This window comes from Rhineura floridana, chromosome 6, assembly GCF_030035675.1.
Source record: "Rhineura floridana isolate rRhiFlo1 chromosome 6, rRhiFlo1.hap2, whole genome shotgun sequence".
NCBI classification, from domain to species: domain Eukaryota; kingdom Metazoa; phylum Chordata; class Lepidosauria; order Squamata; family Rhineuridae; genus Rhineura; species Rhineura floridana.
The window spans coordinates 98,154,538-98,167,139 of NC_084485.1; the positions used below are offsets into that span (position 1 = coordinate 98,154,538).

The 12,602-nt window shown below is 44.9% G+C and overlaps 2 protein-coding genes across 14 annotated transcripts in view; one reads left to right on the forward strand and one right to left on the reverse strand.

The window, feature by feature from the left end:
• The window catches only part of FGGY (FGGY carbohydrate kinase domain containing), a 274,220-nt gene that overhangs the window by 176,306 nt on the left and 85,312 nt on the right, over positions 1-12,602 (forward strand). For 11 of the 12 annotated variants that reach the window (XM_061633210.1, XM_061633206.1, XM_061633207.1 and 8 more), the window contains one exon: positions 3,576-3,723. In XM_061633210.1, the coding sequence (XP_061489194.1) occupies positions 3,576-3,723 (148 nt within the window). Of the gene's footprint in view, positions 1-3,575; positions 3,724-4,218; positions 4,763-12,602 lie in introns of those variants that run through there. The other variant, XM_061633209.1, reaches the window with a different exon arrangement.
• Positions 5,001-9,312, reverse strand: LOC133386738 (uncharacterized). 2 transcript variants are annotated; one of them, XM_061630493.1, is made up of 2 exons: positions 9,130-9,312; positions 5,001-7,943 (listed from the first exon to the last, which is right to left on the reverse strand). In XM_061630493.1, the coding sequence occupies exon 2, from the start codon at positions 7,593-7,595 to the stop codon at positions 5,763-5,765; it is 1,833 nt and encodes a 610-aa protein (XP_061486477.1). In that variant the 5' UTR covers positions 7,596-7,943; positions 9,130-9,312; the 3' UTR covers positions 5,001-5,762. The 2 variants fall into 2 exon arrangements, with proteins under 2 accessions (XP_061486477.1, XP_061486478.1); XM_061630494.1 differs by having other exon boundaries at positions 8,449-9,312.

A 12,602-nucleotide genomic window follows, 5' to 3' on the forward strand; every position in this document is an offset into this window, starting at 1 on the left:
TTTAGTTAAGCTCAGATGTTTTTTATCTGAGTCAGAAGGTTGATAGTAATGTAGAAGTTTACTCTAGTTTTGTAAGGTTTTGGTAGATGTTGGAAAAGGTGGCATTATAGGTTTGCAGTAGGTTTTGGGATTGAAATAGTCCACACCTTTGTTTACTGACAGGTTTGATAATAACCAGTTAAGGGGGGTGCAGAGGGGACATAGGAGGCTACTTTGGGAGTTGGCCTGGCTGTCCTTGCTGCTTTACTCCCTGTGTGTTCAGCTCATGCATGAACATTTTATTCTTGGCCAATCTGGACAGCATGAAAAAGTTCCATCTGAGTGACCAACTAATGCATGGGGTCACTTTGAGCCAGAACACACACACACAGTCTCACAAGACACAGTGGAAGACAGGAATAAAATCCAAAGGGACCTGGATAGACTAGAAAATTGGGCTAAAATTAATAAAATGAAATTCAATAAAGACAAATGCAAGATTCTGCATTTAGGCCACAAAAACAAAAGGCACGGGTACAGGATGGGAAATACCTGGCTTAGCAGTAGTGCGTGTGAGAAGGACCTTGGAATTGTAGTGGATCGCAAGTTGAACATGACCCAGCAGTGTGATGCTGTGGCAAAAAAGGCAAACGCGGTTTTGGGCTGCATAAACAGAGCTATAGTTTCCAGGTCGAGGGAAGTAATAGTCCCACTATATTCTGCATTAGTCAGGCCTCATCTGGAATACTGCGTTCAGTTCTGGGCGCCTCATTTTAAGAAAGATATAGACAAGTTAGAGCGGGTTCAGAAGAGGGCGACGAGGATGATAGCTGGTATGGAGAACAAGTCTTATGAGGAAAGGTTGAAGGAACTTGGCATGTTCAGTCTGGTGAAGAGAAGGCTGAGGGGTGACATGATTGCACTCTTTAAGTACCTGAAGGGCTGTCACATAGAGGAGGGTACAGATTTGTTCTCTGCTGCCCAAGAGGGTAGGACTAGGTCTAATGGTTTTAAGTTGCAGGAGCGTAGATTCAGATTGGACATTAGAAGGAACTTCTTGACAGTAAGGGCAGTTTGGCAATGGAACCGCCTGCCTAGGGAGGTGGTGGGATCCCCTTCGCTGGATGTCTTCAAGCAGAGGCTGGACAGCTATCTGCGGAAGATGCTCTAGCTGTGGATTTCCTGCTGTGAGCAGGGGGTTGGACTCGATGGCCTACAAGGCCCCTTCCAACTCTATGATTCTAAGACTGGGGGTTCTGGCTCTCATGAAATTTCAAGCCTTGGAAATGTTGCAGTGGCCAAGAGCCTCCAACAATCGCAAGAGGTTCGGCTCGCTGACAAGCCTGCTAGCACCAGGCTGCATGGCAGCTGACTGCTGAAAGTGGCAGCATTGTCTACCTCTACCTCTCTGCAAACTACCTCCTTCCCCATGGGCTAATTGTGGTTCAGGAAACTCCCTCCCTCCCTCTTTCTCCCTCTCCCTCTCCCTCTCCCTCTCTCTCTCTCTCTCTCTGTGTGTGTGTGTGTGTGTTACCTAGCACATAAAACAGTTAATGTGACAGCTAAGAGTCTGAAGCAGTTTGTAGTTCAAAACGTGCTGTAATCATGAAGTAAGGCAAGACACTATGTCCCACCATCAACCCCAATTCTGCAATATAAGGATATCCATATTGGAGATTATGTGTATGTATATATTGCATAGCTGTAACAACAGGATGTAGCAGGCTTGAGGTTCAAGCTCTATCATCAGCTTATATGTGTGTGGATTAGGTGGACCGAGGAGCTGAAGAGCAACTGCCAGTCACAATAGAGAGTAGTAGCCTACATCAGTCTTCCCCAACCTGATGATCTGCCAATGTTTTGGACTGCAATTTGCATAATCCCTGATCATTGACCATACTGACTGTAGCTGGATAAATTATTAGTTTCAATATAAGGCAGCTTCATATGTTCATACGTATGTGAAGCTTTTAAAAGTTAACAACATACAGTGCTGTATATATCATATGTGACTGTTGGGTTTGGAGAGGGTTTTTGGCTTCCTATAAACTGTCCTCTCTTCCCCATTTCCTATATGATTTAAACAGCCTTAAACAATCCAGTGACTTAAGTGGTATTATATTGTAGGTTGTCTTAAGACATATTTCCACCAGGTTTCTCCAAATTCCTCCATCTTGATGGCAGCTCACTGTTTCTCAGTTAAGTCTTCTATTCTGTGCATGCTTACTGGGGAGAAAATCCCATCTTCCTTCTGTTCTTTTTTCTCAGTGAAGAACTGTGTGCATCATGGGACAAATGGAAATGAAATAAGGCTACTAAAGAATTGTAGTAACTTACAAAGCTATCGGTGTGTTTTCCTCCATAAATCACATAAAACAACTTTTAAAGTATGTGAATAATGATATGAATTAGTTATTTTAATGCTTTCCAAGTGCACTTCATTTTGAATGATATCCTCGGATAGCAAACACATGGTAAGGCCTAATTGAAACAATGTGCAGCTGAATGCTTAAATGCAGAATATAAATATACAGCTGCAAGGAGGTCATAAGTCAGAGTAGTAAACACATGCCAAATTCCCTCAGGGAGCTCATTAGTGCATGACTGAATATACATGCAGAGGCTAAATGAATATCACTATTTAGACCTCCAGAACCGAGACAATGACTAATCAATTGTAATTAGAGGAAGATGCTCTCATATTGACCAACCTTTCTGAAAATGAAGAGTCCTCTTGGTACATCATGGAAGGCAAAACCATTCAATCTATTCTTAATGTTGTTAAAATGTATTGCTAATGTTCCTACAACTTTATAAAGTGTGTAAAGAGTAGCAGGTTTCACTGGGATGTCAGTGAAGCCAGTACAGGGCTAGATCATAATTCCCATGGATTTCAATGGGATTTGGCTTGTTTTCATTTTCTTTTGGATTTCACCCTCTGGGTGCATTCCAGAGAAAACTAAGGACATTCTTAAGTTCCACTGATATTAATGAAAATGAAGCACACCAAGGAGTATCTGGATTGCACCCAAGGCTTCAATAGCTGGGCATGGTGCATTTGCACTGTGCTTGCAAAATGCCATAATAATCATTAGTAATGTCCATGATTTATTCTGTGTGCAAGTGTTTAGCATGTAAATCTCATGTATGCAGCGAGTGATCTCATGAACTGCAGCCCTTTTCATGAGAGGTGGCTGTTCTCAAACATCCAGTACAGGTGAAGTTAGTGAAGGGGTAGTCCTTAAACTATAAGGTCAGTAAGACTCGGTTAGTGATTTTGCAAGAGCATGGCTTTAATTGTTAGATTTATTTCCAGGTAAATGTGTTCAGGACTGGGATGTATGTTGCTTCTTGGGTGCTACTAAGATGAGATCCTAGTTCCACTTCTGGCTCTTACTCATGCTGTTCAACAATGCATGCCTGGCATGTAATATATTAATATCCTCTCCCCCCTGTCCTTTTTAGTTTGGTTTTGTAGGCCTTTTGATAATTTGTGGATATCTTTTGTTAGGAGTACAAATCATGCAATATGTTTAGGGAATAACCTCTCTCCCACACCCACACCCTTTTTTCTTTTCTACTTGTTTTTGTTACAGTGCTCAAAGTATATATACATACTTGAATGGTCACCTGGATCTGATTAAGAAATCTTTGCCTGTGGGTTTCCTCACTGTTGATTTACATGTTTGGCCAGATTTCCATGGCAACAGATCTCCCCTCTCGGATCTTACTCTAAAGGGCATGGTAAGAAACAGCCTGACTTTGAAAAAGGGTCAGAACAGAACAATGGAATAAATAAGAGCTTGAAATGAGCATTTTTATTTTAAACATTTTCATCCCTCTTCAATAGGAATCCCACCACGTTTGGGTATTTTCCTTTCATTTGTTGCTGTTGAAACTGGAACTTTCTTTTACAACACAGATGTTTGGGTTATGTCTAATATCATTTGATTAACATTTAAGGATTTATGTTTCCACACATTTTAAAATTGTGAACACTTGGACAGATTTGGACAGAATCTAGGGATGTGCTAGAATTCCATTAAATTCAGATTTGGTACTGAATTTTCCATTAATTCGCTTATGCTCTGTCTTTGGAGATCAGATATTTATGTAGTGATTTTCTGTGGCTATTTTCGAAAACAGATTTGTTATTTTAAAAAATCCACTCTAAACTATTGATATTAAGAACAATAATTTTATCATCATTTCTTTTTATTGATTGATATTTCCTTTCAGAATATCAATGTTGCCTTTAAAATTATTGATATTAACATCAATATTTCTGAGGAGAGGAAAAATGGATCGGTAAAAGCAGTGAATACCGGACAAAGAAGAAACTTGAATTGATACCGGCCTGTTAGGTCACCTGAATGCTTTTGAAACTGCACTGGCTAAAGGATCCTATCCTTAATAGCTTCATACATTTTTGTAGGATTGGTCCAATGTGACCAATGGAAGCAGCAAAATAAAACAGGCTTGCAGAATTTGACCCACCAGACTGAAAAGGAACCATCAATGCAAACTGAGCACACCAGCTTTGCCTACCGCACCTGCATCTTTGCAATCCGAGCTACACAGCTCCTTGTCTATAGCAGCCATCACCAACCTGGTGCTCTCCAGATGTTTTGGACTACAACTCACATCAGTTGATGGGAATGTCTGAAGGATGATGAATGCTGATCTTTAGTAAAATGAACAGTCCTCTCTGAACCCTGAGTATCCTATATAATGATTTCAGTGGAAAACACAGTGTGTGTAGGGGGGGTAGAGAAAGAATGGAATTGACAAGGAAAATATTACCTGATTGGTTGTTATCCCAACAATCATTAAAATGATGATCATCTGAGTTTATACTGTGTTTATGTATGTTAGGAACAAATTTAAAATACCCCCTCTCCTCCCCTCAGAAGGGTGAGCTAGAAGCCTAGTATGCTTCTTTTTACCTGTTAATGCTCCAGCCAGATACCAAAAGTAAAGCAGACACAGAGACAATTACTTGCTTGATCAAGAAAGGGTCTCTAACCATACAGACCACAGTCTGTCAGGAGAGAGAACAACGTTTATTAGGCAAAGGTTCCATTATATAAGGTTTTACAGCAAAACAAAGCAGAATGTTATTAAAAAAGGCATACCCAAAGGAAATACAATATTACATCTTTACAGAGATAAGTAAGCGCGTTAGCTCATTATTGTTACATTTGCTTTTGATTCTAAAAGGCGAGAGTTGTGATAACGTATTTATACACTTGTCAGTCAAAAGGAAACTTGTTGTGAGGTCAGAGCTACAAGAAGGCGAGGAAAAGGGGCAGATTGACACCAAAGAGATAAAAAATGTTTCTAATGTGCTTATGAATTTAGCATAGTCAGCAATATTGCGCAAAACTTAAGGAAACATTATAATAAGATATTATGAGAAAATGTCTTGTTTGTACTGACCTAGCTTACAATGTTGAAGGAAGAGTATAGTGGCTTTAAGACAGAGTGAAATAATAACATCAGAAGGGAAACATGTTATCTCGTTTTTACAGAGATGTTTACGGTCAGAGAGGCGCCTTCGGGGTGTTTCTCATGAGGGAAGAAACTGAACTTTGAGTTGTATTTCTCTGGGTTCCAGAAATCTTTGCAACATTGGTTCTGACAGAAATGTAGGTTCCTTTAAACCACTCCTGACAACCCTGGGCAACCTTTTGGGGTTGGGAATAATTTTATTCCTAACAATTCCCTGATATGCAGCTAAAATTCAAAGAAGACTTGTTTGAGTTACAGCTGCACCATTATTGTTACTGGTAGAAGTCACTCCGAGGCGTGAAAGAGTGGCTGTGAAGGGAAAAGTCATTAGGGAAAGGAGGTCTTCTCAGGCACTGAGCTCCAAGAGTTGAAAAGAGGGAGAATAAGCTAGGTAGACATTGTATACAGCAGCATAAGGAAATCAGACCTGAAATTCCAAGAAAAATGTAAAGTAAAATCTGGTGCCAGCTAGGCCATTGCTTGAACCATTCCGTGAGGCTTGGGAAGGAGGAAAAGGTCTTGATGCGTTCTATGTCGTTGTAAACTGTGTTAAGGTGATTTAAATGTTGCAAAACATCAGCTTTCCGGTCCGTTGTTGAAGTACAACATTCACTCCCAATCAAAGAACAAATGCCCCCTGAGCTGGCCAATAAATAATCAATTCCTAACCTATTTTGTAAAGTTATGGTCCGAATTTGTCCCTGCTCGTTAGTCAAATCTCGCAATGAGGCTGTGGTATCATTTAAAAAATCCTCAAAGTCTTGAGAAAATTTAATTAGGTCTTGATAGGTTTGGGCTGCCCCATAATGTGGAAAAAATCCTCGCAACACTGCCTCCCCTGTGTCTTTTCGATTTCGGTGCCTGGCTGTAGGAAGAGAAAGAGTGGTTCTAATCCCAGGCATAACCCTTCCCAAAGTGCAAGTCCATCTTACTAGGGATGGCAGCCTCCACTGAGCCCTATGGCCGCACAACCACCATAATCCTCGGGGAGTGGGCTTGGTGTATAATGAAAGAATAAAGGAGAATAAGTCAGGGCTCTGAGCATCTTGGGGAATGAGGGTAGCCCAAGCCTGTACCCATGTGTCATTGGTTGTGGTTGCTGTGTTAAGTAACTGAGCGTTGTTGAAAAACCCCCAAGAGCCCCCCTTTCTCTGGTTAAGAATGAATTTACAGGAGAGTCCCATGTTGGCGCGCGGGCTGCTGCTTACACACACTTCCCCCTGAAGTGGCCCGCTGGTATCCAAAGGACCATCTAATTCTTTAGCTGGTTGGCAGTTTTTAAAACTTAAAACTTCTTTTAAAGATAGGGGCGCGCCTGTGAGGGGCACCCCTGCAACTCCATGAGGGGGAGTGTGGGCGCATACGTAACAGGATCCGTTTTGTGGGGCTGAGGCTTCCAAAAGAGAGAGAAAAATATTTGCTTTCCAGCTTTCCCCTTGAAGTGTGAGGGATGGGGGAGTGAGAGGCTTCAAAGAGGGCTTTGAAGTTAAGTCGGATAGACTCGGGGGAGCAAACCGGTTGAGCTGGCTCCTTTGCAAAGCAATATAACAATTATATTCCCCTAACCCAATGCAAAACTTAGGTGCTGTTGTTCCCAAATTGCGATAGGTAAAAACAGAATATTCTTGAAGAACGGATCTGGGGTCCAGTGATGTGGGGCATGCTGAGGCTCTGGTTAGACCTGTGGCTGGTGTACAATTTACAGCCAAGTAAATGGCCCATGCTATGTCTGCCCTCACACACTGAGTGACCAGGAAGCCATTGAGGCTGTGTTGAAAAACTACAGCTGCTTTCTGACACTTTGTTTTCCATCCTGTGATTTCTACAGTGAAGGGTTGATTATGAATTAAAAGCACATGGTAAAGGTAAGGATCTGGACACTCACCCAGTACCTTCGGATTTGGCAGCCCATTTCGGATCCCAGCGAGAGGAGGTTTGTAGTCCTCCCTCGTGCATATTTTTATTCCATCAGGACAACACAGAGGGAAAACAAGGCTCAGTTGCACAAGTACACAAAGAATACAATAGAGAACCCCGCAGTCCTGAGGCGTAAAATAGTTCATGATATTTTGGCTGTGCGGAAAGGGATAGTCTCTGGTGCCCATAGATCAGTCACGGGGTCTCTTTTTAAGCGTAACGCTGGCACAATTCTGTCCTCTGAGTCCACAAGTCCTTGTCCGTCTTGGGGTGGCACGTCCGGTACTTCCGTGGGGCTGAAGTCTACAACGGCAGGCTTTACGTGTGCGTGATGAATCCAAGACTTCCTTCCTTCCAAGAAAACTGCCGTCTGGGTAGTTAATAAAACCTGGTGAGGACCGCTGAATCTTGGCAGGAGCGGACTGCGACGGACAAACGTTTTCGCCCACACGAAATCACCTGGCTGGAAAGGGTGCACTTGCTCTTCGAACGGAACCGTTTGCGCATACCTGGCCGTGCGCCACAAGGCTCGCAATCTGTTGTGTAAACAAAGAAACTGAGAACAAGTCACATGCTCCCCCCCCAACAGGGACACATCGGGCTTTGGGAGGCCCCCACCCTTGGAGGGCGGATGACCGTACAGCAACTCATAGGGAGAGAGACCCAGAGCTCGAGTGGGCCTGGTACGCATGTGGAAAAGGACAATAGGGAGTGCCTGAGGCCACTTTAATCTGGTTTCCTGGCAATATTTTGCTAAAAATGATTTCAATTCCCTGTTCTGTCTCTCAGTTTTTCCAGTGGATTGTGGCCAGTAAGCGGTGTGAAAGAGGTGGGAGATACCCAAGCCTTCTTCTACATGTTTTAAAACTTGTCCGGTAAAGTGGGTGCCCTGATCAGAATCAATAGTCTCTGGAACCCCAAACCTCGGAATGATTTCCTTCAATAATAACTTTGCCACTGTGAGTGCGGTGGCGTTTGCGGTGGGGTAAGCTTCCACCCAGGATGTTAGGGTGCAGACAATAACAAGTAAATGTTTTTTACCCATTGCTGGTGGTAAATCGACAAAGTCCATCTGCAAATGTTGGAAGGGTGCAGCTGCTGCTGGTCGCCCCCCTCGTGGTGCTCTATTTGGTAAAGCAGGTCCGTTAGCCTGGCACAGACTACAGGCTTTTACAGTTGCAGCACATACAGATTGAATGCCAGGGGCGTACCAAAACCTGGATATTGTGTCTACCAAAGCATGAGTTCCATAATGTCCTCCTTTATTATGGTGCCAGGTAACTGCCGCGAAATACATGGAGCGAGGTAGACAGGCTCTTCCATCTGGCATAACCCACAAGTCATTCCTGTAGCTGGCCCCCAGCGCTTCCCAAGCTCGAGTTTCCTTTGGGGGTACAGACGTTAAAGTGGTGGGTTGGAAATCATCAGTAATTAATGCCAGTGTAGGAAAAGAAAGAGGGAGTCTTGCTGCTTTCTTGGCTGTAATGTCTGCTAGGGCATTCCCCATTGCTATAGGATCGCGATCTTTGGTGTGCGCCTTGCAATGAATGACAGCTATTTCCGCTGGTTTCTGAACTGCTTCTAGCAATCTCTGCACTAAAGACAGGTGTTGAATAGGCTTTCCCCCCGCAGTTAGAAACCCTCTATATTTCCACAGGTGGATGTGGCAATGAATGACCCCAAAAGCATATCGGCTGTCTGTAAAAATAGAAACAGTCTTACCCTCTGCTATTTGGCAGGCTCTGGTCAGTGCATATAGTTCAGCTGCTTGCGCGCCCCATCGACCAGGGAGGGCGGCTGCTTCCACTGGTTCCCATTGGTTAACAACAGCATAGCCTGTATACCGCGTTCCCTCAAGGTAGAAGGAACTCCCGTCCGTGAAAAGGATCAGATCTGGGTTGGACAATGCCTCGTCAGACAAATTTTGTCTTACTTGGAGGGTGGAGTTAACCACTTCCACGCAATCATGATTGTCCAAGGGTGCAGGGAGATCAGGCATCAGGGTGGCTGGGTTCAACTGACCGCATCTCTCGAAGGTCAAGTTAGGATCCTCCAGCAATTCTGCCTCAAGTTGTTGTTGTCTTTGAGCTGAAAAAATTTGGGCTGTGCGTCTGCGGAGGAGAGCTGATAACGCATGAGAAGTCCATACAACAGTATTATGCCCCAGAGTTAAGCTTTTGCTCTTTTGCACTAAGAGCGCCGCCGCCATTAGAGCGCGTGTGCAGGAGGGGGTGCCCTTTGCCACATTGTCTATTTGTTGTGAATAAAATGCTACCGGGAAGTGGCTAGGAACCCATTTCTGGGTCAGAACTCCGCTGGCTACCCCCTCCCTCTCGTGCACTAACAAATGAAAAGGCTTACCGTAGTTCGGCGGCCGGAGAGACATTGAGATCGCCACATTGTCTTTTAGTTGCTGGAACGCTGATATCGACTCGGGGCCCCACACAAGGGGGTCTGCAGCCTCTTTAGTTGTGAGAGCATGTAGAGGTTTACAGAGTTCCCCACAGGAAGGGAGCCATTGTCTACAGAATCCAATGATGCCTAAAAATCCCCTCAGCTGCTTCTTGGAGCGGGGCAGTGGGCATTGCTGTATTGCAGACATCCTTTCTGGGTCCATCTGTCTGCCGTCTGGTGTCAGTATGAATCCCAAGTACTTGACTCTCTGGGAGACCCATTGTAATTTCTTAGGGTCTACCTTGTGTCCTCTGGAATGGAGGTAACGTAAGAGTGCCTTACCATCTTCCCGCAATCTGCTCTTAGTCACATTGGTCAATAAGACATCGTCTACATAAAGAATAATAGTAGAGCCTCCAGGTGAGGTGAAGTCTATCAGATCTTCTCTTAAACATTGGCTAAATATTTGTGGTGAATTTCGATATCCCTGAGGAATTCGATCCCAAACCATACTGCAATGTTCCCAGTGGAAGCCGAACAGATATTTAGATTCTGGGTGCAAAGGGATGCTAAAAAAAGCGTTTTTTAAGTCTATTACTGTGAACCATTGAGCATCCCACGGAATTTGGCTGACGATTGTGGCCACATCTGGTACTGCAGTGTGGAGGGGCACAACAAATCTGTTCACTGCTCGCAAATCCTGACAAAATCTCCACTTAACAGGATCTCCTGGGTTCTTTGGGAGTTTCTTGATAGGCAAAATGGGAGAGTTGCATGGGGTGCGTTGGGGGTGTATAATTCCCTTTCTGATAAACCCCTCAATAATGGGACGGATTCCTTCCCGTGCTTCTAAGGACAAAGGGTACTGTTGAATGCGAGGAGGGGGAAGGTTTTGCTTTACCTGGATTTTGATTGGCTGTACTGACTTCAAAAGTCCTACGACCGTATCCTCTGTTCCCCATAGCGAAGCCGGCAGTTCTGTCAGATCTTCGTGTAATGTAATGCTCCCTAATGTGTGTGCATCATCCCTTACCCCTAATACATTGAGCAACAATCCCACCCCTTCAGGAGTGCAGGTTAAAGTAGCCTCGAGCTTACAAAGCATGTCACGCCCCATGAGAGACATGGGACAATCTCTGGAAAACAAGAAAACATGGTTAAACATTCGCCCTTTGTGCTCAACTTGTAAAGGTTTTGTAACAGCGAGAGCCTGTGGAACCCCTCCCCATTCCCATTGCAAGTTTTGAATCTTCAGTAAGCCATGCATTTGGCGCCTTATTTAAAAGAGAGTAAGTTGCACCTGTGTCAACCAAGAAGGCAAATTCAAATCCTTCTATTTGCGTTGAAATAACGGGCTCAGCCGTTGCAGGGGGAAGGAGAAGGAATGCGCCCACCAAGGACAGAAGCGCTAGCATTCCTAACTCCTTCCAGGAATGAGCTGTCTGGTTAGTAGGTCCAGTGAGTCATTGTTGAGTCTGTCTCTGGGGCGGCATTCCAATCTGGTTCCAGGCGGCTGGGATCTGCTGTTGAGGCGGTGGCGCGCTAGGAGACATCTGGGGAGGAGGCAGTGCACTGGTATCTGCAAAAGTAAAAGGATTACCATACACATCCGGAACCCCGTTCCCTTCTGCCAGTGGGCAGTCTCTCCAAAAATGAGATGGATCCCCACATCGGTAACAACCCTGATTGCTCCTGGTGCCCCCCATGGCTGTGCCCGTCCCCGACCTCTGGAACCTCTGCCTCTCCCCCCTCGGAGATACCTGCTTCCTAAGGAACCACGGAGGGCGGTTGCAAGCATTTGGTACTGTTCCTTCTTGTCGCGCTTCCGGGATTTTTCCTTCTCATTCTCCCACACGACATCTGCTACTTCAAGAATGGCAGCGACCGTCTCAGCGCCCCATCCGGGCCGAAAGTGTTGAAAGTAATCTCATATGGTCGGAATTGCTTGATGCACAAATGAAGCAATCAACGTGGGTTGATCCTCTTTTTTCTCTGGATTCAAATTGGTGTAGTTGCGCGCACCTTCTAGCAACCGAGTCCAAAATTTACATGGAGCCTCGGTTGATTCCTGCCTAATGGTCAGGAACTTGGTCTGATTAGGTGGCTTCTGGGCCATTTGTTTGAGGTGGGTAAGAAGCCGGTCCCGGTCAGCTATGAGCTGTGTGCGTCGGTCAGCGGTCCATTCATTACCCGTCCAAGAAGCGGCTGCTTCTGCTCGCCTTTCCCAAGATCGCCTGGCTGTCGAGTCCTCATTAGCCCAGGCAGTTTCAAGCGCCCAAAGGCGGCTTCGCTCCTCTCCTGTCAACATTCGGTCTAAAAGATAATTAACGTCTCCATATGTGGGATTATGACTACTGAACAATCTCCTTAACAAATTCTGGATCTTAGTAGGGGATTCCTCGAAAGATACTTCCAATTTGCTCTATTCCATGAGGTCCCATTCGAGCCAAGCTTTGTACTCTGGAAGCGCTGTGTGTCACATGGCCCCACTGGAATCGATGTATGGCTGCTGGTTTACCACCAAGGGAAGCATCCTTTCGGCTAGTGGTGGTGGGGACGCTGTTGATGCCTGTTGCGCTTCCTGGCTTGCGCAGGATTGGAGAGATGACCCTGCTTGACAGGTAAAAACTTGCGGAGGTGTTTGGGGTGTTTGGAAAAGAGAAAAGCGTGGGGTATCAGGAGAAGATAGAGGGAAGAGGATTGGGAGCAGTGGGGGCAAGGGTTGAGGCTTAGGGGACATGCAACAGATACAGGTGCTGAGTGTGGGGTAAAACAAAAAGATGCTGGTATCAATCGACGTT

Excerpts from the sequence above, each read along its gene's own strand:
- LOC133386738 (XM_061630493.1), bottom strand. The coding sequence starts at position 7,595 with ATGGGCACCAGAGACTATCCCTTTCCGCACAGCCAAAATATCATGAAC.